The following is a 22,648-nucleotide window of genomic DNA, read 5'->3' on the forward strand; positions in this document are numbered from 1 at the left end:
AGATGCAAATGGTCGAAACTCGACCTCGCCAGCTCCATTCCATGGCCAACTTTTTTTCGTCCGCATCGGCATCAGCCCATTGTCCTGGGGCCTCTCAAAACGGGCACCTACAGGGCTAGGCCCAGCCGGGAAAGGTATGTGGTACTGGTAGAACAGGTGTGGTTGTAAAGAACTTATTCGATGTGTCGATGTCGCAAAATCGCAGAACGGAACACATGGCGGTAGAAAATCCGATCGGGCAGCATTGCCCATGCGGTGTATGAGGCGAAATCATTAGCCAGGTTCGTGACATTACTGGCAGCCCATACAACGGAGTAATCGAGAGAGAAATGGGGTATTCATCGTATAGCATCGCATAATAATCAAATGAGTCCACAGAGACGCAAGTTCTCTTGGATGATTATATCTGTAAAATGTCAGTAAGCCAGAGGCCTCAAACCCAGCAATAAGGAAAGTTTCGAGAACACATACCATTGACGGCAGCCATGACGAAGCGAATTTGTGTTGTGTCGGTGGCGCATGTGAAATGAGTGTAAATCTGTTTCGTCTCGTGCTGGTTCAAGCTGACGAAGCGGTTCAGGATGTAGTCGCAGGCAGCGGCGTAATCATCGCCTCCCTCGTAGTCGGGGAAGTAGTTCTTCATGGGGCTGACTGGCAGCTTCTCCTTGAAGCGATCGATCTTGTTCAGGAAGAGAATGATGGATGTCTTGATGAACCACCGCGAGTTGCAGATGGAGTCGAACAGAGTCAGGGCTTCTTGCATACGGTTGACCGTCTCGTCCTCGAATAGCAGTTGATCGTATTCGGAGATGGCGACCAGGAAGAGGATTGTCGTGACGTTTTCGAAGCAATGAATCCACTTCTTTCGTTCCGAACGCTGACCACCGACATCGAACATACGGTAGGTCAGATCGCCAATGATGAACGTCGTCTCTGTGATACCCGTTGTCTTGACACGAGACCGCAGTACATCTTGGTCATTGGGCATGTAGTCAGGGGCAGCAATTCTTGCAATGTTATCGAAGTAGCTGCAACCCGTGTTAGTCAATCAGGCATCACGGCCGTGGTTTGTCGCGACTTACTATCGTGCCGAATCGTTCAGCTGGTATTCACGCGAACGCTTGAAACACTCCTGGACACCACGGTCCTTCCACAACGCCTCGATGGCATTGCCGACCTCTGGGGGCAGAACATCTCCCTCGATCTGGGCGGGTTGCATGAAGATGGTCTGTACGTGGTACTCCATCCGTTGGTCCTCGAGAGGAAGCTCGAGCGACTCCATGGCTTCCAGAATGACACGCATTGACTGCACGGTGTTGCTGAAGATGATTTCCTTGAATGATTCCCTTTCGTCACGCGAGTATCCGCCCTCGTGGATGAGCTTCATCTGCTTCAGAATTGTCGACTTTCCGGATTCACCAGCACCTGTTGGACCATCATCAGACCGCGTTCGGGAGCGTGCGTGTTGACGTGGAAGTTATCTTACCCAGAAGAAGCATCTTGATCTCGTTGCGCTGCATCATCTTGTCGCGCTTGAGCTGGTTCTCAATCTCCTCGTTGCGGGCCTTGCCCTCCTTCTCCTCTGTGCTCATTCCGCAACCCATTTTGACGATGTGTTCGCGCTTTCGTGATGAACAAGGCTATTGCGTACGAATGAAGTAGGGTTGTGGATGATGGAAAGGGCCAGTAGACTATGGCAAACGTAGTGTTAGTTAAGCAGAACCTTGATTGAAACGCGTGTCTTCTGCAAGATTGGCCGAGTCGATGTTTCGTAGTAAGCGCAGCAGGAGTCCGGAAGATGTCGCGCCTCCGTTGTGTTGGCCACACCCCCGAGCCGGTAAAAGGGTTGAACAGGGTAATCGGACGGGTTCACCAGGCTGGTGTCCTGAGAACGTGGCGATGCGGTTCCGAAAGAAATGCGTCGCCTCCGAAGAGAGAGGGAAAATGGTGTACTGGAGATGGATGCGTCCGCAGGTACCGAGAGTTGAATGGTCGAGGATGGCCGAGTAGCGAGTTCCGATGCGATTATGACGGGTCGCGCGGGAACAAGGTTTGGGGAAGGAGAGGGATAGGGAGACGGAGCAGAGGAGACGCATCGACTTACCAAGCTTGCCGCTGTCTTCTACCACTCGTTTCCCAGTAGCAGCAGCAGGTATTGCTCTTCGGATGGCTGGTGATGAGCCTGAGTCGGTGATGGAGGTGAGCGGTCAATCACGATAGTCGTCGACTGATGGAACAGTGAGGGACAAGATGCATACAAGCGAAGACACAACAACACGCAGGGGGGCAGGGCAAGAAGATAGAATTGCGACCGACGGACCAACCGTGAGAAAAGGGAAAAAGAAAAAATTGGGTGGTTGAAATTGTGACGGGAAGGCCTGTCTCCCGTACCTAAGCAGGAAGGGGGAGGCTTGGGTACTTGGTGCTTGTTGCTCGTTGCTTGTTGCTGCTTGGGGGGTGGACGGGGTGGACGGGGTGGACTGCGAGGGTGGATGGGGACTTTGATGGGTGGGTGGATGGATATGGATTGATGGATGGATGGGTGGGTGGGTGGACGGGCGGACGAGCGAGGATACAGTACTACTAGAGAGAGCCAACAGGAGCAGGAGCAGGCAGGGTAAGGCGAGGCCAGTTTGGGCCTGGAGCAGCTAGCCCAAGGCGAGGGTGGAGCCCGAAATTTGCCTAGTGCGGATGTGCACGGAGGCTGTCCTGATTGCTAATTGCTGCTAACAACACGAACCATCCAGTCATGCAGCGACATTGAGCAGGCAGTTGACTGGCCGCGCAGTGTGCCGTGTGCAGCGTGCCGTGTGCAGCGCCTGTTGCATACGGTACAGCCCTTCCTGGAATATTACACCTGTCTATCCCATATTCAAAGCGTCTGTCGGTATGCACCGCCCAGCCGGCACAGTGTGTTTATTGAGTGTTGGCCTATTGAGTGCGGTCGGTACGCTACAGTACTCCAGACAGATAAGCTGGAGTGGGAGGAGAGGGGCGAAGAAGGAAAAAAGAAGCCGAAGAGTTGAAACATTTCCCATGCTGACAGTATGCACCTAGCAATACACCAAAGCACATCGACCGGAGAACGGCGGGGAGGGCACGCAGGTTCGATCTCCCACGCTGCATTGGATGGGATTGCAAGTACCTGCCCGGGCTGCGCTGCCTGACTATGATATCGAGGTACAGACTGGATACCGGCTAAAAGTATGTATGCAGGCAATGTTAAGCACCACCTACATTAGGTGGCACTGGGTGGGCACATCTGGGTCTGTACCTGACTGACTACTGCAGCAGCAGCCGCTAAATCACGAAATTCATTAGGGAGAGCTGGGTCTCGTCGGTCGCTAACCTCCATGCGTTGTAGCATATTGATCAAAGATTTGGGCGCGAGGTGACAGATCGGGGGAATAAAAGGGGTCGCCTGGCCGGGGTTTGCTGCTGCAAAGTGGAGGGCGACCAGACTCAAAGCAGGCAAGGCTCACGAAAGGAAATGATGCGTGGTCATAGAGGAACCCATGCCCTTCCGATTCCAGTCTTTTTAGTACATAGCATTGATCAAATACAACTGGACCTCGAGTCGACCCCATCCTACCGTCCAAATTTTTATTACAGCAGCCAGAAAGCGACGCCTGGTTTGCTAGGCAAAAAGCTGACAGCCGGCCAGGCACAGCTGTCGAAATCTTAGCCGTCGCCGTCGCCGTCGCTTACTTGTAGTAGGTTGCGTTGTGCCCGGCCCTGTGGCAGCGGCTCAATGTCGCCTCCGTGGCCCGCTAATCATGAAGCAAGCGTTGGCGCTGGCGTCGTGGTTACTACTACTTGCGGGAGCAAATATGCACCTGCGCCGCCCGTCGTCGTGCTGAAGCTGATGGGCGGGCGAGACTCAGCTGAGATCCCGTGACGGGCTGGCTGGTGCTGTAAACGTGAGATATGCCCGGGTCGTAGCAATTGCACATCCAGCTAGAGTCACATTTCCCCAGTTTGATTCGCGGGCTCTCCGTCCCTATCAATAAGGTTGGTCAGATTCGGCGCGAGCTCGCAGACAAGAATAGCAATAGAATCGTCAGACTGCATTGCATGTATGTAAGACACCACTAAACCTACTGGCTGGCTATATTTGGGTGCCAAGTGTCTCTTGCCTCGCCGCTCTTGCAGAGAAGCGGAGCACGCAAAGACAGATTCTGCATGGTGATGATAGCTTACATGGTGAGTCTCGTTCCTGTAGGAATGTATGTGTGTGTGTGTCTCTCTCTCTCTCTCTCTCCATTTCTCGACTGATGATATAATGGAAGCGAGGATGTGATATGAACCAAACACACAAGGGGCTCATCAGAGGCCGCCTCCCGAATCGAGTAGTAAACAACAAACCAAGGGACTGGGGCTGGCTAGTCGAACAAGGACGCCCTAGGTGGTTCCTCGTTCATTCCTCGCCGTTGTGCCCACAAGCTGCGACGATGCACCCGTACAGCAAGGCATACATAAGAAACACTTTCGCTCGGGGCTAACAAGTAGGACTTCTTCTATAGTAGTTCGAACACGCGCTACCTGACCACTCACGCCGAGCCGTCTATTCCTCTCTACTTACTGCAGAACACCCATCTCGCCATCTCACTACCGCAGAGACTTTGGCGAATGGCGAGCCAGAAGCCGGCCGCCCTGCCAGCTCGCTCGGACGTCTAATAGAAGTGGTGTGGAGCTGCTGGCCTGTCCACGAACAGCAGCCAAAAACATGACAATTCGAAGGGCGGTTGTGGCCGCCCATCAACCAGCGAACGCACGACTGCTGTCCCGGTAATATAGGGTACTGGTACACACACACGTAATCGCCAGACAGGCTGAGACAATGGCGGCGGCCGACTTGTTCTGACTTCTTCATGCACTCACTGCATGTCCCCATCCAGCCCGCAAGGCGTGGTGTGTGCCCACCTGCTGTTCAACGGCTGTTGCTTACATCACACGTCCGGCGACAGAATGTATCTTCCCCCCAAACCCCTAGCCATCTCCAGGCCTTCGGGTAACCTTAGCGATTTGTATCAGAGATGGGATGGAAACTGAATCATTGTGACATTCATCTCTATCAAGGCCGCTCCATGCCTGTGCGCGCGCCTACATACAGACAAGCAATCCCACCTCCAATGGAACATTTTCATCCGCACGGAGGACCGTTTTCTACGAGAAGGCCTTCAGAGTGACGAGGCACCATTTCATCTGTCAACATTGCCCGGGTCATCGGCAGAGGGCAGGCAATTGCGTCGTGATGTCGGGTTTAATGCAGTGCCCATCTACGCCACCCCATCACGCTTTATTTCCGGGCTCAAACAATTGGCTTCGACGTTGCGTACAGTAAGTACATAGAGGGGGATGGGTTGGTTGATAAGGGATCGTCGTTGATCTGAGCCCCGGGCAATCTACCGTCCTCGTGATCTACCTTGCTGAAGAACAAGGCTCCCACTCCCACTCCCACTTCCACTTCCACTAACACCCTCCTCCCCCTCCCGCTTGCCTTCCGCACCTGCGCACCTCGAGATCAGACAAGACGTTTCATGTCGGCTATGGATCATGGTGCATGTCTACGAACATCGAAGCCCCCTAGCTAATCTGGCCGGGGGGGCGCAAAACCAGTCTTCACGTTAGATGCGCACCTCTCCCATCTCGGCTTTGAGGCTAGCCAACTCTGGTCCTTGTTGCTTGAGATGAAGCCCATAAATCGGCGAGTGGGTACCGATAGATTCCCTGACACCACCACCGGTCTTGACCAGTTTGGTCTGGCAAAAGGAACCAGGGGGGAGAAAGAGGAAGCGTGCTTAGAAAAGAAAAGAAAGACTCCTCTCCTTCTTCCGCCCTCGCGCGTGCATGGTCAGAAGGCAACGGCTCTGAGATATGACAGACCGTTCCATCGCCTGTTTCTGTGACAGGTCGGCCTTGTATCAGATGTCAAGACAGCGGAAGAGAAATGTCGGGACCCAGTACATACAGTACGCATGAGATATTAACCGTCGCTCCATCCCGAATCAAGTAAGAGCCCCTGGGCCGTCCGATACAGCGATGCCATCCCTGACGAACATCAGACCGAGCTGGACTTTGCTGAGAAGGGCCAGCCAGAGTGGGGTCTCTTCCCTCCCCCCAACGCAGCGAAGTTTTCGATTCGTGTTCTAGAATGGCCAATTTCGCTTCGTCCTGTTCCTGACTGGCAACTGACGCCATTGCTGTCGCGCTCGAAGCTATTCCCACATCGGCCCTGGATAATCGCCGACGGCTCGTCAGGCTACCAGACTAGCACTGGAGGCTAGCCATTTTCCTTTTTACTGGAGACGACCTGCCCGTAAACTCACCACTCGCTTTCCTTGGATCGGGCGCGCGAGCTTGCTTTGCCACATGGCAAACAAAGAGCCATGGCTGCATCGAGTGTCTTCCAGCCCTCTTTTTGCCGGCTCCAATACCCGGCCTAGCAACACCGGCCTAGCCGTAGGATCTCCAGCGCCGTCACCTTTGGTAATGCCGGCCAGTCCGGAGGTGGGTAAAATCAGACAGCAACTTCCTGGAGCTCCTACTTTAGCAAATGGGCTGATCTCTAATGTCTACCATCCTGCTACTCCCACAATAGTAGTTGAAAACCCCTGTCGCCCTTCCCACTAGACATCGGGACCAGTTCCCGCTTCATCTACTCTTGAGATACGGATCGTCGCCCTCTACGTTCCCGCGAACGGACGTATGCCAGATTGACTTTCAGAAATCCCGGGAGAATGAATCATGCCTGTCTACCATCGCAGCACACTGGGCATGTGTCCGTCGCCCTGCAGCACATACAGTCTTTTCTCGGGCGGCCGTTACCAGCTAACGCGAGCAGAGACGGCCGTTACTTGACTCAGTCTCTGCAACGCTTGTCCAGATACCTCTTGCAACCCAGCAACGGGGATAGGCCTGCCACGTGGAGGATTCGCGCCAGCAACATCACAAACGATGACCGAATGATGGGTTCACGTCGTTAGGATCGTTAGGATCTGGGGTCTCCTATGCTGCAACTAAACGAACCGGTAGGGAACCGGCATCACTGCATCTTTGCATTGAAAAGCAAACATGACAGGTCCCAAAACAGCCCATCGGTAAAGCTGCCATCATAGGCGTTGACTCAGGTTGATTACTGATCCGACAAGATGATCAACTCACCGACTGGCTTGAAAGTTAAGACGACGGGTGCTGTAAGATACGCCAGGCATTGCGGGATGGACATTGCACAAGATATCAGAGAACGACAGGCCCTCATGGCTGTCATGGTGACGTGTTCTGAGTACGTCCCCTGTCACAACTATGACTGACAGCAGACAAAGAACATTGCGATTTCGCAGAAGCGTTTCACGTCGATGTGGGCATCGTGTGAGGCGCCCATATACACGAGCAGGAATCAACTGTATTCATTCAGCATCTTAGCTTGCCGTTCCATATCGCGCGCGCAGATACCCGTCTTTGCATGCAACCCAAGCGGCAGGGCCACATGGCACCGGCAAAGTCGCGGCACGCTGCTTCCGAAACCCGTTCCGCCGATACGGGACTGTACTGGGAAGTTGCCCGGGCCTGCAGCAGCGGCTGTTTCGTCCATGGCAACTCGACTCAGGAGGTTCGTTCCACACGGATTCTTGCTTCCCATGGCTGACATAGTGGCGCCTTACCCCGGACTGCGTCGGGATCGATCGAAATACGGGCACAGCTTCGTACCGCAAGGCCATTAGCGGGTAGACAGGGTTCGACCAACCGGCTTGCCGAGCCCATCAGCTCTTTCAGATGATTACGTCAAGTAGTTGCATTAGGGGACGGGGCGAGCTCCGTTGCAATTGTAGGACTGATGCTCCGCTGCCCGCCCCGCGTCCGTTGTCGCGTAGGCTCTAACCGGAAGGCTGCAAACGGAGTACCTCGATTCAGTATAGTATTGCCCACCGGGCTGGGACCGGGCCGCCCGACCTCTCCTGCTCAGACTTCGGCTCCTGCCACGGATGTAGCGTACTGGCCGTGTGTCTCTTTCGCTTTCGTAGAACAAGATGGCCCAAAGAAACAACGACCACGATCTCGGGGGTATGGGACCTTTCTCGACACCATCATTGACACATTTCTCGATCTCAAACACTTGATGTGGATCTCGGGCCTTTGATTGGTCGGAACGGGAAACTCGGACAAGGAGAATCACAGCCTTACGACCTATTGAGTATGACGCTGGAGAGTGACTATCTCGGATGCATCATTTCTATACGTTGTTATGGGTACTGGGACAACAATGCATCTGGGGTTCATAATGTGCTAGATAGCCATTGGCCCCGAGTGGTAAGACGGTGAGACCCAATTGCTATGACCTAGTCGCCCTCTCTTCTTGCAGGAACCCAGCTCAATGCCACTATCTCATTATCAGCTCGTTCATAAAATGACTGGCGACAGTGACATCGTGCCCTAACCGCCTGGAACGATGCTACAGCGTCAGATTGAATATGGCCAGACTGTTTGTTACTGACGAAGACGTTCAGCCGCCAGTAGGTAATTGGGTACATGTAGGTATGTGTTATGTTATTGGATCACCTGCACACGAATGGGGAAGTTTGCAGATCTGCCGCCGTATGACATCCATCCTTGCATCTCAGGTCGACCAGCTTGGGGTGGGATTGATAGGTTGAGAAAACTTGGCAGCTCTCCGGCGCCTAACCTTCACTGGGGAATTCCAGGTACCAAAAAACAAGGAAGTCGGTTCAGTGTTGTGTATTTAGTAGTTGTGCTTGCATGTGCTCAGCCCCGTCGACACACCTCAAATTCCGTCCGCGATGGTCCGACAGTCCTTCGTTGGCAATACCTAATATATTTTCATCCTTATACTCTCGTTGCTTTAGCTGTTTGGTTTGCCAATTGCACGCACAATGCCTGGAGGAAATGCCATCCCCATGACCCGCCTGGGCGGTAACGGTGAGTGAAAGTCTGCCGCCCGAATTGTGCGACTTGCGCAATGCGCTGCTGCACCGTGCCCTGGCGACGCAACTCCAAACTTGAGCGGTGTGCCGAGGACGATATATCCAAAGCCTCAAAGAGTCGCCGCAGATGGCATTGGAAGAAGATACTCCCGCTGACAGCCCGACGCCCCTATAGCCTTCAGTCACAGCGCCGACAACGATGCTGAGAAAGAGTACGACCGCCTGCGCGACATGGCGCGCGACGCGGCCCAGAAGCGCAACGCCTGCTTCGACAAGGTACGGAATCCTTCCCCCTTCCCCTTGAACCTTCCCAAGTGCGTGCTCGGCTTACACTTTCTCGGCGGACACAGGCCCACCAAGCCTACGAGCGCGGCGACGGCGCCGAAGCCAAGCAGCTGAGCAACGAGGGCAAGCGCCACGCCGCGCAGATGGAGGCCTACAACAAGCAGGCCTCCGAGTACATCTTCCGGGAGAACAACGCGACGGGCCGCGTGGCCGACGACACCATCGACCTGCACGGCCAGTTCGTCGAGGAGGCCGAGGACATCCTCGAGGCCCGCATCCGCGACGCCCGCGCCCGCGGCCAGACGCACCTGCACGTCATCGTCGGCCAGGGCCACCACAGCGCCGGCCACGTCCAGAAGATCAAGCCCCGCGTCGAGCAGGTCTGCCGCGAGCTCGGCCTGCACTACGCCACCGAGGACAACGCCGGCCGCATCTACATTGACCTCCAGGGCGGCGAGGTCGGCGGCATGCCCCCGCCGCCGCAGAAGCCGTCCGGCGGGCATGCAGGTGGTGGTGGAAAGCACAAGCAGCACCAGCAGCCTCAGCATGGTGGGCAGCAGCAGGAGCAGCAACGGCCTCAACACGGCAGTGGCCGACAAAATCGACCGGAACAGAGGCCGGACGAAGACGCCATGGACAATCTCTTTGGAAACGTATGCAGGAACCTCAACAAATTCTGCTGTGCGGTCATGTAACTGGACGTTTATTCCAAAGGAGAAGACATTATTGCCTCGATTCCTCACTGGCAGTACGATGGGACGACTTATATTATATACCACTTGAAGAATCAGATTGCGGGCGGGAGTTTACAGTCGGGAGAGCGTATATATTACCCATATCACGAGATAAACGGTGCAACTGCTTTTTGTGTTCACTTTCACGATACGGCCTGTTGTTAGCAAGCAATCTTTGTATACTAGGCAATCACGATTTGGATAAGTTCCAAGGTCTTGGGTATACTACATAAAGCAATCCCATGAAGCTGCAAGACTTAGTTGGGACACCAGGATGAAGGAGAAAAATAAAACCAATTCAATGTATCGCTGAAATCTAGTGGACAAATATACAATCGGCATAGTCCCGTAAACCACACGCATTCGACCCTCCCTTCATGGACCATCTTGATCGTCCAGCATGGACGGCGGGGGCGGTTGACCCTGCACGTCAACTTGTGTCTGCGCCACTTGGTGGTCCTCTGGCTGTGTCTCCTCGTACTGCAGTATGTTCCAGGCTAGTTGTTTGGCGGCGACCTCGATCATAAGCATCTGCCGCGTGCGCTTGTCGGCTGCACGGAGGTCAGCCATGGCGCGCTCCACCGTATAACGCACAACAGGATCCGACGACGACGGCACCGAGGCGTAGTTAAAGCCGGTGAGGGCGGCGGATGGTATGGGCGGGAGCTGGAAGGCGCCATCGGGGGCTATGACGTTGGCGTGGGCAGGAGGATTCCTTGTTTCTGTATTGCGACCGTCAGCGCACGAGCGCGATCAAGGCGAAAGGGCGCGTTACTTACCATGGAAAGAACATCTTGCGCCGGAAGCGTTGAACCAGCAGTTGGCACAGCTTCCACACATCTGGCCGTCGACCACGACGCACGTCGTCCAAGGGCCATGGCCCTTATGGCAGTTCTTGCAGGGCACAGGCGCCATCTCTCCGGCGATGTGCGCAAATAAGGCCTCGACATTGCTGCGTCGCTGCAGGTTCAGTGACTGTTCTGGCCTCCGCTGGGTGGCGAGGCGCATGCCGGGCTCGCGCGACAGTCGCTTAGCCAAGGCGCTCTCGACAACGACGTTCTGGTAGCCCGAGTCGCGCGCAAGCTCTTCGGTCGTCGTCATGGAGGGCTCTCCCTCGAGATGCTGATCGAGATCTGGGTGCTCGTGCGGGTCGACCATAGGGTTCGTGCCGTTGCTGGTAAGTATGCTGGCGGCGGCGCTCAGGTCCATCTGTTGCTGTTGCTCGTGCTGCTGTTGCTGCTGCTGCTGGACATGGTGTTCTGCGGCTACGGCGGCGGCGGCGGCAGCAGTTTCGGCGTCGAAGTCATCGTGATGTTCATGGTGGTCGTGATGTTCGTGAGGGTCATGAGAGTCGTGGGAGCCGTGGTGTTCGTGGTGATCAAGATGCTGTTCTTCGGGGCCTAGGTGGTGCTCTTCGTCCTGTGGTGATTGCTCATGGTGTTCATGCTCGTGGTGCTCGAGGCCATCAGGAGCATCGGTCAGATCGGGATCCAAGCTGGGGTCTTGGTTGAGGACTGCGTCATTGGGGCGGCGGTTGGGACGGCGAGGTGTGGCGGAAGGTTTGGTGACTCTGGCCGGTTTACCTCCACGCGGGTTGAAAACCACACCTCTATTGGCATTATTACTCGAGCTCATCGTGATGATGAATGGCAGCTGCTTGACACCTGGTTGATGCGCAGAGGATTGCCAGTTGCGACAAGGGAATTTTTCGGTTGGGGGCACCTGTTGAAATCGGATAGTAAGAATGCCAACTGGAGATTGATCTGGAATAATCCCCCCCCATCACTTGCAAAGCGGGGCTGGCCCCAGGAATAAGTGGATATTTGTAATAACCAGGTCTAGCCTTCGCCTAATGGAATAAATCCTCATCACTGTTTGCTATTAAACGGATAACAGCATCCTATGGAATTGGTATTGTTACACTACATACCTGCCTATTTGAACCTCTTCCAAGCGGCTGATGTTTGTAATGCAGGGACTGGGGGTCTATGGCTAACTTCATCTGCCCTCGGGGATTCTTTGTCTATATGTCCAGCGGCTTGATTGACGACCGCATACGAGCCGCTGCTAACCGGTATCTATTAACTTGCGTGTGTCTATGTGTACCGTGATAGCTGGTGTGGAATCAATCTCGCGAACCAGTTCAGACCATCTAATAAGTCATGGCCTGCAACATAAATAAAACTTAAAAACAGAACAAAAGGCTGTCCCCTCTGGAAAATGCAGAATGCCAAGGCCCCGATAAACAAATGCAAATGCCTACAGATATCCGGAACACGAAACGCCAGCCACTATCTCCATGACGCTCAGAAAGACTAAAAACGATTCGCAATCACTGGTATATGCAAATAGCCACGCTGCTCATGAACCGCGTTGCTCCTCTTCCAGTTCTCGCATGTACTTTACGAATTGCTTCTTGTGAGTCTGTCATCGTTGGTCAGTATCAACAAACAGTATAAGAAGACGTCGAAGCTGTATCAAACATACCATGCCAGCATAGCGCCCATCTTTCAGGACACAGATATATCGCAGGCCAAGTTTGACGAAGCATTCGTAGACCAGATCCATTGGCGATTTGATGTCCAAGGCCACTGGGGCTGGGTCAATGTAAGGCGTGAAGTCGGTCGGGTCACGACCTCCCTCGTCATCATCGTCATCGATATTTGGAACGTCCGCCATGAGACAGAGGTTCGTGCTCTCGTCCTCGAGCTGGTCCAGAGCATATTCCAGATCTGGAGCAGGTATCAGACCCACAAGGACGCCGTCTCGGAGGATCGGCAAGCCGCCATCGAGCTCGCCTGTTCGGTGCAAAGTTTCCAACTTGGCCCGCAGGCTGGCTGCTGGGACCAGGGGCGAGTTGGTGATATCCACGACTCGTTGGGATCGGACACGAGGGACAATGTCAGCCAGGTCTGATGTGAAAATGGGCTTGTGCTTGTTATCCAGGAATGGATAGGAGTTCATCTCGGTCAAGAGATCGTAGATGCTGAGAGGTTCAATGGCATCCGCCGTCCACTTCGCCACAAGAATGGCCAGAGAGAACGGCAACACGTAGTCCAAGCTTCCCGTAAGTTCAAACAGAATAACAGCCAATGTTACAGAGAGTCTCGTCACTCCGCACATGGTCGATCCAGCTGCAATCAAACCATAAACTCCCGGTTGGATGCAGGAGCCGTCGGCATAGATCGGGCATGTGCCCCACAGTGCCCAGTGTGGGAATCTGAGCACAATCCATTGAACAACATGACCAATGATTCTGCCCAAGAGACCGCCGACAACCATAGACGGCACATATATGCCGGCGGGAACCTTGATACCAAAAGTGATGGTAGTTAGAAAGCTCTTGATGAAGAGCGCGGCGATGAGTGTTCGCAGTATAGCTGGGATCTCGTCTATACTAGTGGGACAAAGATCCAGCTCATCCCTGGTCTCGTCGTCGCATGGCGCAGCAAGGTTGAGGAGAAGCTTAGCAACTGGAAGCTTGGTGAGCACGTTCCAGTAGCCAATAAGAGCCGTAACAAGGGCCACTAGAACGACCTCGACCATCGGGTATCGTTTAATGACCGGTATTTTGCGGAAAGTCACAGCCCAAGCTCTCGAGGCTTTGATGAAGAGGGCACCAAGAGCCCCGCCAAGAATGCCGCACAGGACGAAGCTTACGATTTCAAAATATTCCCATTCGGCGGTGTAACGAACCTCAAACATGACGATCTTGTGGGTTCCGTATGGGTTGAGGAATTTCAGAGACAGAGCAGCGATAATGCAGCAGAAGAAGGTCCGGAACAGCGTCTTGGCGGGAAAGAAGTACGCCACCTCTTCCAGGCCAAATAGAACACCGCCAAGAGGAGCCCCAAAAGCCACCACCACACCGGCAGCGGCTGCAGCGGATAGCACTTCTCGCCTCTTGCCATCATTGCGGTCATACTTGGAAAACATTCGGCACGCAATATTGCCAATGCACGTCGCGATGTGTACATATGGGCCTTCCTTGCCCAAGCTGAGACCAGAGGCCACACTCAACACAAGACCGGCCGATTTGATGACCAATGTTTTGAAACCCAGGAATCCGTGCAACACGAAGCCACTGAGGATAACGCGCACCTCAGCGACACCACTGCCAGCTGCTGAATAGTAAACCATTGGCGGAACGACCTCTTCTTCGGTCACATGCCTTGGGCTGACATTCTCGTCGGAATCCTCATCATTGTCGCTGTCATTTTGTTGACTAAGGTTGACGGCGGCCAGGTTCTCATCGAGTGTAGTCATACGATACGCAGACGGCACAACTGTCTTCGTGGTCAAGGTCAACAAGCACGCAAGGACCGAGAACAGCACGACCCCGATGAGGTAAACGCCGAATTCGGTCCATCTGTCACCGAAAGGATGACCGCCCAAAACCTCGGACCATGAGCGCCAGTCTGTGCACGGACCGTGAGGGCAGCATCTCTGTAGGATAGTCAGTACGTGATTTCCAAGGCAAAAAGCAAAGTATGGGCGGGGCACGGAGTTAGAGTTCAAGGCTGCAGAGACTTGCCTTTTCGCGGAGATACCAGCCCTTTGCACAGTAGCCGTCCTTGTAATCGAAAATGGTCGTCTCGGCCACATCGACGCAGTACGCCAGGACGGCCACGAGGAAACCGACGACGGCACTCAATATCCAGCCCTGGGCGCCGTCAAAGAGCACGATGAGCCGGCCCCACAAGTCTTTCCGGGCCCTCAGAGCCTTGACTCTGTAAGCGTCCGCTATGCTGTCATGTACCCAATCGGTCGAAGTAAACTGATCGTACCACACTCTTTCGTCGGAAAAGATCGAGCCTTTGGATTCGGCCATGGAGTCATGGCGGCTGTCACCCAGAGCGTGCGCCAGGCGTTGGCCCCACGAGCCGTGGCGGCTGTGATGCCGCGACTTCACACTCCCCGCATAGCTGTGGTTTCTCGACAGAAAGGGCGCCCTCGGGGATGCAGCGGGGCTCTGGATGCGTATGCGCGACCTCGAGGGTCGCCGTAGCAGTGCAGTCCGCTCATCTGGCTGTTCGGACAGAGACTGCCTTCGGGACCGCACACCGTGGCGACGCTGGTAAGTAGGAGACACCGGGATTGAGAGATGCTGTGAGGACTGCTGCGAGGGCGGCACCGAGTCGTACGGCCCAATGTCTTCGGACATTTTTGGGGGGGGGTTGCTATCGGTCGCCTGCGTCTTGTCTTAATGCGTCCTTGTTGACGGGACCAAGGGAAAGTTCAGGTGGTACCCGAGTAGGGGGGATCGCCTAAGTCGGGCGCCTGCGCTCGGATGTCGAAGGTTGTAGATGTGGTGGGAAGATCAGACGGTGATGCTGTCAGACAAAAGTTGAAGCGGTCTCGTCGGTTTGAGGGTTGGGCAGAGAGGTTTCGGCCAGAGCTATGATAGTCGCGGCCGAGGACCCGCTTGATGAGGAGATCGTGGGACCGAAGCAATAGAATGGATAGCTCAGAACTGGCAACGATCAACGAATGGCACAATCGCAATGGCGTGCTTCTGTCAATGAGTGAAAGTAGGTACGGTGGGTTTGTAGGCTCGATTACTGCAATCGACGGTTGTTCTTGTCTATGTAGCTTGCTCGCACGTAAAACCAAGGATATTGCAGCTTACGAGTCATTGTCATTCGGAAGCCATATGCATGTCAGGTGAAACGACGATGACAATGTCCGCCCATAAGACTATCGGCTAGGAGAGGGTGTAATCCACACTGGCAACGATATGTAGCCGGTGACGGGAAAGAGTGGAAGGGATGATGGGGAATGTCAGATTGACGGACGGGCGCACTTGGGAGGACTTGAGATGCTCGGTCGAGGTTCGAGGTTCGAGGTTCGATGCTCGATGCTCGATGCAGCTGCTTCCTGGATACGAAGTATTGTAATCAACTGGTAACCCAAGTCGGAGCCGCAAAGGAAGCAGTGGGATGATATTTGGGGTAAAAGAGAAGGAGGGATTATATCATTGCCTGTGCTTGTGACGCACCTTCCGAGAATTGGCGGACGATGTCGCGTTTCTCTGACCAACCGGATCGAAAAAAGGTGGACTGGCACTGATCCAAGACCCCTAAAAAAATGCAGGCAGGGCAGGCAGGGCGGGCAGGGCGGGCAGGGCGGGCAGGGTGTGGGGGTTGTTGTCTTGGGTCCTAGTAGCAAAAGGCCAAGGGAAACAAACATGCCATCAGCACATCCACCCAACTGCCACTCTCGTCCAATGAGGCCGGGTCCCGATGATGCGACCTGCTGCTGCTTGCCCAACTCGAGTCTAGATTCCTGCAGGAAGCGTAGACGGGCGACTCTGCTTAGAGCCTTAGACGGCTAGCCCACGCGCGGTGTGCTCTCTCCGGCTCGGGTCTCCTATTTCTGTTAACTGTTTATTCTAGCTTTAACGCTGCAAGCGCCCGAGGCATTGAGAGTTCCAGCCAGGTCCCGTTGCCGTCTCTTTTTTTTTCTTCTTTCTTTCTTCATTGAACATTGGAGGATACGCTGAAGGGGTCCAAGGTTACTGCTGCCATGCTCTGTCCTCGAGAAGAGAAGCGATCGGCAAATCGGTCAGCAATCGCTCTCCTCAGCTAGTAGTAGATTGTCTCGGGTCGAAAGCAAGATAACTGACCCGTGGTGTAGGCTGAGCTGGTCACAGGGTGGGGTTTGGTGCCGCCCAGCAGCCGGTGGACGGTTCGACCTCCCAAAGACAGCAGACAGACCTCTCTCTAGCACTCTCCTGTCTCTAGCACCAAGAGGCCAAGAGATTTAGTTCGTAGAGATCAAGGACGTTTCGAGTCAGCACAAACATCTATCGTCCCCAGCTGATTGATCCTGAACGCCGTGGATACGCAAGCCATTTGGTTGCCGAACCGTTCGCCACTGTTTATCAAACCATGCAAAGCCTTTGTCCTCTGCAGGTCATATGTTGTCGAGCGACCGGCATTAGCTTGTAACTTGGGGTACGAAATAACAACACCACCACCAACGCCCAACATGAGGAAGTGTGGACGCCACAGGGGGGATTTGCAAACGGCCGCTTTTCTTGTTGGTCTCTGGGACAAACCTATTTCTGCATCGGCGTTGAAGCATATCGGCCATCGATTCAGCCTCACTCACTACCCCTGATTATGTCATCGCATTCGGTTGTATGTCAATCGTCAATCGTAGTACCAGGCATGTCGTGTCGCCCACTTGGCACCCGTTGACAATGGTCCTATGGGCATGTGGATATGATCCCAACCAAGCTGCACTCGCCTTGTAATGCAGCTCCACATCTTACCATGTGGTACGTATCACCATAGCTTCGTCCCTGCAGTATCGCAACAAGCTTGCGAGAGAAGGAAAACACGGGTATCTAATGCCGGATGTCATATCAGATCTCTGCTCATGGCGAGATATGAAAGGTGGAGGGAAGTGCCTAATTGCGGAATCTTATACCTTAGGTTATACTCCGGAAGTGGCGTGGGAGACAGCAACTTGATTGGTCATGCCGATGAAAACACATACAGGGACAGCTTGAATGCTATGCCATACGAGATTGCTGCTCCCTTGCTGCCTTCCTACGACAAATCCATAACAATCCGGCATATGGTCTGCTATAGCCTGGATACGCCAGTAATGCCATTGGTGTAAAATCAGAGGTGATGTTCAACCTCCCCCGCACCGGATACGGGCTACCAGGGTTCTCTCCGCGTTTATGGTTACATCAACCAACGGAGCAACAGAAACGAGGAAGACTGCGGTGTCATCTATTCGTGCGAATCTTCCTGGGAATGCAGCTCGCCGCGGCTCGGAAAGAGTGCCGATTGCTGCGACCACACAAGCTTCTTATACGAAGTTCGGCAGCCAAGCACCGTACATCGTTTCCTCGCCTAGCTCCCCGGCTTTTTCCCTCAAAAGATGGTTTGACATCGCCTGACTGGTTATTGGTGCGCCAGAGAGGTTGAAGTGAGTGTAGACACCTCTTTCTCTCTCTTTCTCTCTCTCTCTCTCTCTCTCTCTATATATTTTTATGTTCTTTTGCTTTTCGACTCATACCAGCGCAGGAGCAGAAGCAAGCGACTCAGATCCGAGCAAACCCAACACATATCGACTCAAAAAAGAGGTATTATACCCTAATACCCCCCAGACTCTGAAAACAATTCAAAATAGCCACCTCTATATAAAGTCTGTTCCCGAGCCATATTATACACACGACAAGAAGCTTAATATTTGTGGCTTTCGCTTCAGCACTAACAATTGATGAGCGACGAGTGATTACATTGGACGTTCTTTGAGTTCAGAGCAGACAGTGGGTGTGCTCCCCTTTATGTTTATATGACTTGCTCGCTATTGTGCTTCATACGAAATCCCATTTTGATGACGGAATCGATATTGATCTAAACCGGGGAAAATAGTATACACGACCGAAATCGAAGGCCCAACATGTATAGCCGAGTACTACTTGTTCTACCGGCTCTCGTCTTGGCATCACCGGTTGCCGAGATGGACAAGCGGCTTGAAAATGGTCTAGGGAGAACCCCCGCGCTGGGTTGGAACTCTTGGGTAAATGATACACTCCTACTCACTACTATTCCCTTTTTCGCCGATCATAAAAATTTACAATGATACCCTCTGCAGAATGTTGGTGGGTGCAAGTATGCCGATGCCAACAACGCCCTCAAGACCGCCAATCTCTTCGTCTCGCTCGGTCTCAAGGACGCCGGCTATCAGTACGTCAACATCGACGACTGCTGGAGCACCAAGAACCGGAACTCGTCGGGGTACCTGGTGCCGGACCCGGCCAAGTTCCCCAAGAGCATGAAGGCCCTTGCCGACGAGATCCACGGCATGGGCCTCAAGTTCGGCCTCTACGGCTGCGCGGGGACCAAGACCTGCGCCGGCTACCCGGGCTCCTGGGGCCACGAAAAGGAGGACGCCGAGGCGCTCGCCAGCTGGTCCGTCGACTACTGGAAGCACGACGCCTGCTACACGCCCTGCAACGGCAAGAACCCCCCAGACGTGCTGGGACCCCAACGTGAACCCACGCGCCTGGTACGAGACCTTCCGGGACGCGCTCTCCGACGCCGGCGGCGACATATTCTACTCCATGTGCGAGTGGGGGCGCAACAGCGTCTGGACCTGGGGCGGCAACGTCGGCAACTCGTGGCGCATGTCGGGTGATATCGCCAACAACTGGAACTCGGTGGCCGGCATCGCAGCGACCGCGGGAGGCATCGCTCAGTACGCGGCACCCGGCGGCTTCAACGACCTGGATATGATGGTAAGGTGACGTGCTTTGGTCACCCAAACGGGACGGATCGGGGAAAGACAACTTGCTAACGTGGAACAGGAAATTGGCAATGGCGCCCTGAACGAGAACGAAGAGAGAGCCCATATGGGTATCTGGGCGCTGGCCAAGTCTCCCATTATCATCGGCACTGATCTGTCCAAGATCAAGACTTCTTCGCTAAACATCCTTAAGAACAAGGTAAGTAATACCTATGCACTCTCTACTTCCTCTTGGCAAAGTGGCTCCTAATGAACATGCTGTGTAAAGGCCATCCTCGCCATCAACCAAGACCCCCTGGGCAAGGCGGCCGGCTACTTCCGCCCCTCAGGCGCCGCCGCCCCCGTCAACGGCCAGCTGTACCCCTACTGGGCGGGCCCGCTCAGCGACGGCGTGGTGGTGGGCGTGGTGGCGGCCGGCGGCGCGTCGACGCTCTCGTTCAAGTTCGCCGACGTCCCCGGCCTCGGCGGCTCCGGCTCGTACAGCTGGACCGAGCTGTGGACGGGCGCCACGGGCAGCGGCACCGCCGTCACGACGAGCCTCGGCTCGCACGACATGCGCGTCTACAAGGTCGCGACCACGACCGGCGGCGCCAGCCCGGGGGCTACCTCGACCGGTTCGCCCACGACCACCCAGGCTCCGGCGCCCGCACAGCAGACGCAGTTCGGGCAGTGCGGTGGAAACGGCTACAATGGACCTACGGCTGTAAGCTGTTAGAGCCGCCTGCGGGATTCCTCGTACTAATTCGTACTGTCCTAGTGCGTGTCGCCCTATACCTGCAAGGTCTCCAATGGTAAGTCAACCTAGCAACCCTACTTGGAAGTACCAGACCGAAAGCTGACGGGTGGCACAGAATGGTACTCGCAATGTCTGTAGGACCTGCAGGAATTAGAAAGCATTGAAGCCCCTGAAGTCCCATCCATGGGGGTGTCGAAGTGGAATGTTACCAGAACACAAACCGCAACTTTTAGGAGATAGCTCAGTCCTTGCACAAGGCTCATGAGAAAGTGGTCGAGATGTATCCATCGAATCAATATAGGATGAACTCCCACGATATGCTTGATGTATTTCTCTTCGATTAACCATAAATTGCCACGCATTCTCATCGCGCTGTCGCATCTGCGCACAGAGCAGAGTACAGGCTCATCGATTCGATTCACGATGCGTAGTGGGTAAGACCTTCTCGATGGGGCAAGTGGAATCCGCTGGCCACTGCATTTTCCCCGATTGATCCCTGTTCTTGGTTATGTAATAATTCCAAGGCCGGATGAAACGCCAGTAGCTGTTTACCCCTTCAATGTGCAGTAGATCATATATAACCTGACTTTTCTCTGCTAAACAGCGGTTCCTCCTTTGATATACTGCATAGTATCAGGACTGACTGTTGTATACAGCAAAAACCGCAATGTTGAAACTTGGGTTAGCTGCTTGGCTGGCCGCCACTGGTGTGTGCGCATGGGAGCATGTATCCCCATCTGACTTGGAGACCAGTATCAAGAGCCACGATGATGTTGTTGTAGCATGTAAACATCCCTGTACCCTTGATGAGGAAGAAATATTTAACTGATTCACTGCTACTGTTCATAGTTGTTGCGGTATAGTTCCCACTTCCATCTCATGTCCCCTCTGAAAGAGCAGGGTCACATCTTGTATACCCGCTGCAGACGCTGACAAGAGAAATGTGCGGTGTAGCCTTCAGAGTAAGATGAAAAACATTTCCCTTCAGAGGGATGATTAGACCGTACTAATTATTTGATACAGGGAGAAATCCAAGGCCCTCGAGCTTGAGTGGACGCCCGCCGTGGCCGACTTGACCGCCATCTCTGCCCTGAGCGTTGACTGCTCACAGGCAGCAGATATCTGCCAGAAACACGGCGTATCAGCGTACCCAAGCTTGAATTTATTCCAGGGTGGCGAATCCAAGTCGACATACCTTGGTCCGCGACGGGATTCAGCGTACGTTTCTATCATCTTTCCTACCTAGGTACGTGGAGATATGATATATGTGTCTAACAGAGGGCTTATAGGATCACCTCATGGATAAGGCGCATTCAGCGGCCGCTTGTCTCCGAGGTTTCCACCGAGGATCTCGAGGCTTTCAAGTCGGGCGACGAGACGGTGTTCCTCGCCTACTTAAATGCAGATGACCAAGAGTCCCGCAAGGCCTACGAGGACATAGCGTCGCAGTTCCGGGACGAGTTCACCTTCGGTGTCAATGTCGGTGATGAGGCGGCCAGACAGGCCGAAGGCGTCGAGTCTCCCGGCTTGAAGTGCCACAGGCGCCTGGACGGCGACGTGGTGACGTTCAAGGGCAGCTTCGACGCCGATGGCCTGAAAGCGTTCGTCATCGAGGCTTCGGTGCGTGTCTCTCTCCCCACACAGACCAGCCAGGCGACCCGGAAGACTGACATTCTACACAGCGTTCCATCATCTCCGAACTGACAGTGCAAAACCAACAACGCTTAGTGGATGTGAGCAAATCCAGCCCGATCCCTGTCCATGATGGGTGTCTTGATTCTTCCTCGACATGTGTATATCCCTTGACTAACACACAACCACTCCCTCCCAGCGCGCCTGGCCCATGGTCTACCTCTTCGCCGCCACCGAACCCGAGCGCGCCGAGTTCCGCCGCGCGTTCCACAAGATCGGCCGGAGCTACTACGAGTCCCTGACCATGGCAACGGTCGACCCGCTCGACTTCCCCTCGCTGCCCGCGCGCCTCGGGCTCGAAGCCAAGTACCCCTGCGGCGCCGTGCACCAGCTCTCCCAGGACCGCATCTACCACTACCCACGCGACTACCCCGTCACCCCGAGCGCGCTGCAGAAGTGGGGGCTGGACGTCTGGCAGGGCCGGGTGAGTGCCTGGAGCCCCGACGGCGAGGAGGCCGCGCCGACCAAGGCGCAGCAGGGGAACGAGATGCCTGGCCGCATCCGGGCGACGCCGCGGGTCTCGATTGCTAGCTTCCCGGGGCTTAATATTAGGATCGGCCGCGATGAGCTGTAGATCCTTCTGATGTACTTACCATGCGGCAAGTGCGTCTCATTCCGGCTACTAGGTCGGCCGCCGAACAAGTGATGATGGGGTCATGATATATGGCATGCACTCAGGCGACGTGTACAGCAAAAAATGGAAGGAGAACTCACAGTATTATTCGCACTTAATACGCATCGGCTATAGAAGAAGTCACAGTTTCGACATATCTATATTCGAAGGGACCACAACCAGTTATCTTCATTAGTGCGCGTGTGCGAAGTATGATTCACTATGTGCCTATCTACAGGAAATGCCCAACAATATTCCTTTTTTGGTTGATCCCGCCCGCTATGCAAAACCAGAGGGGTATCCAAGTCTAAGTCTAATATTTATATATATATAGATATGCCTACCTACCTTGACGTAGCATGGGTAGGTAGGTAGGTAG

At 54.3% G+C, this 22,648-nt stretch overlaps 5 protein-coding genes across 5 annotated transcripts; 2 read left to right on the top strand and 3 right to left on the bottom strand.

Annotated features, from left to right (window-relative positions):
• Positions 1 to 362: 362 nt before the first annotated feature.
• On the bottom strand, positions 363 to 1,638 carry PG986_001277 (uncharacterized protein; the record flags this gene model as incomplete). Its single annotated transcript, XM_066837499.1, has 4 exons — positions 1,487 to 1,638; positions 1,083 to 1,425; positions 472 to 1,028; positions 363 to 406 (listed from the first exon to the last, which is right to left on the bottom strand). The coding sequence occupies exons 1-4, from the start codon at positions 1,602 to 1,604 to the stop codon at positions 363 to 365; spliced, it is 1,062 nt and encodes a 353-aa protein (XP_066706392.1). The 5' UTR covers positions 1,605 to 1,638.
• A 7,253-nt stretch (positions 1,639 to 8,891) lies between these two features.
• On the top strand, positions 8,892 to 9,922 carry PG986_001278 (uncharacterized protein; the record flags this gene model as incomplete). Its single annotated transcript, XM_066837500.1, has 3 exons — positions 8,892 to 8,937; positions 9,118 to 9,218; positions 9,293 to 9,922. 3 exons carry the CDS (start codon positions 8,892 to 8,894, stop codon positions 9,920 to 9,922), a joined length of 777 nt encoding a protein of 258 aa, XP_066706393.1.
• A 414-nt stretch (positions 9,923 to 10,336) lies between these two features.
• On the bottom strand, positions 10,337 to 11,596 carry PG986_001279 (uncharacterized protein; the record flags this gene model as incomplete). The annotated part of the gene is made up of 2 exons (XM_066837501.1): positions 10,337 to 10,683; positions 10,741 to 11,596. The coding sequence occupies 2 exons, from the start codon at positions 11,594 to 11,596 to the stop codon at positions 10,337 to 10,339; spliced, it is 1,203 nt and encodes a 400-aa protein (XP_066706394.1).
• Positions 11,597 to 12,322: 726 nt separating this feature from the next.
• Positions 12,323 to 15,125, bottom strand: PG986_001280 (chloride channel; the record flags this gene model as incomplete). Its single annotated transcript, XM_066837502.1, has 3 exons — positions 12,323 to 12,385; positions 12,449 to 14,407; positions 14,496 to 15,125. 3 exons carry the CDS (start codon positions 15,123 to 15,125, stop codon positions 12,323 to 12,325), a joined length of 2,652 nt encoding a protein of 883 aa, XP_066706395.1.
• Positions 15,126 to 18,382: 3,257 nt separating this feature from the next.
• Positions 18,383 to 22,230, top strand: PG986_001281 (glycoside hydrolase family 27 protein; the record flags this gene model as incomplete). The annotated part of the gene is made up of 12 exons (XM_066837503.1): positions 18,383 to 18,502; positions 18,578 to 18,991; positions 19,056 to 19,220; positions 19,290 to 19,427; positions 19,497 to 19,931; positions 19,986 to 20,019; positions 20,621 to 20,749; positions 20,814 to 20,821; positions 20,919 to 20,926; positions 20,988 to 21,182; positions 21,254 to 21,584; positions 21,796 to 22,230. 12 exons carry the CDS (start codon positions 18,383 to 18,385, stop codon positions 22,228 to 22,230), a joined length of 2,412 nt encoding a protein of 803 aa, XP_066706396.1.
• Positions 22,231 to 22,648: the final 418 nt, after the last annotated feature.

The sequence above is a fragment of the Apiospora aurea genome (assembly GCF_038362705.1).
Source record: "Apiospora aurea strain CBS 24483 chromosome Unknown utg000001l_segment0_segment0, whole genome shotgun sequence".
In the NCBI taxonomy this organism is placed as follows: domain Eukaryota; kingdom Fungi; phylum Ascomycota; class Sordariomycetes; order Amphisphaeriales; family Apiosporaceae; genus Apiospora; species Apiospora aurea.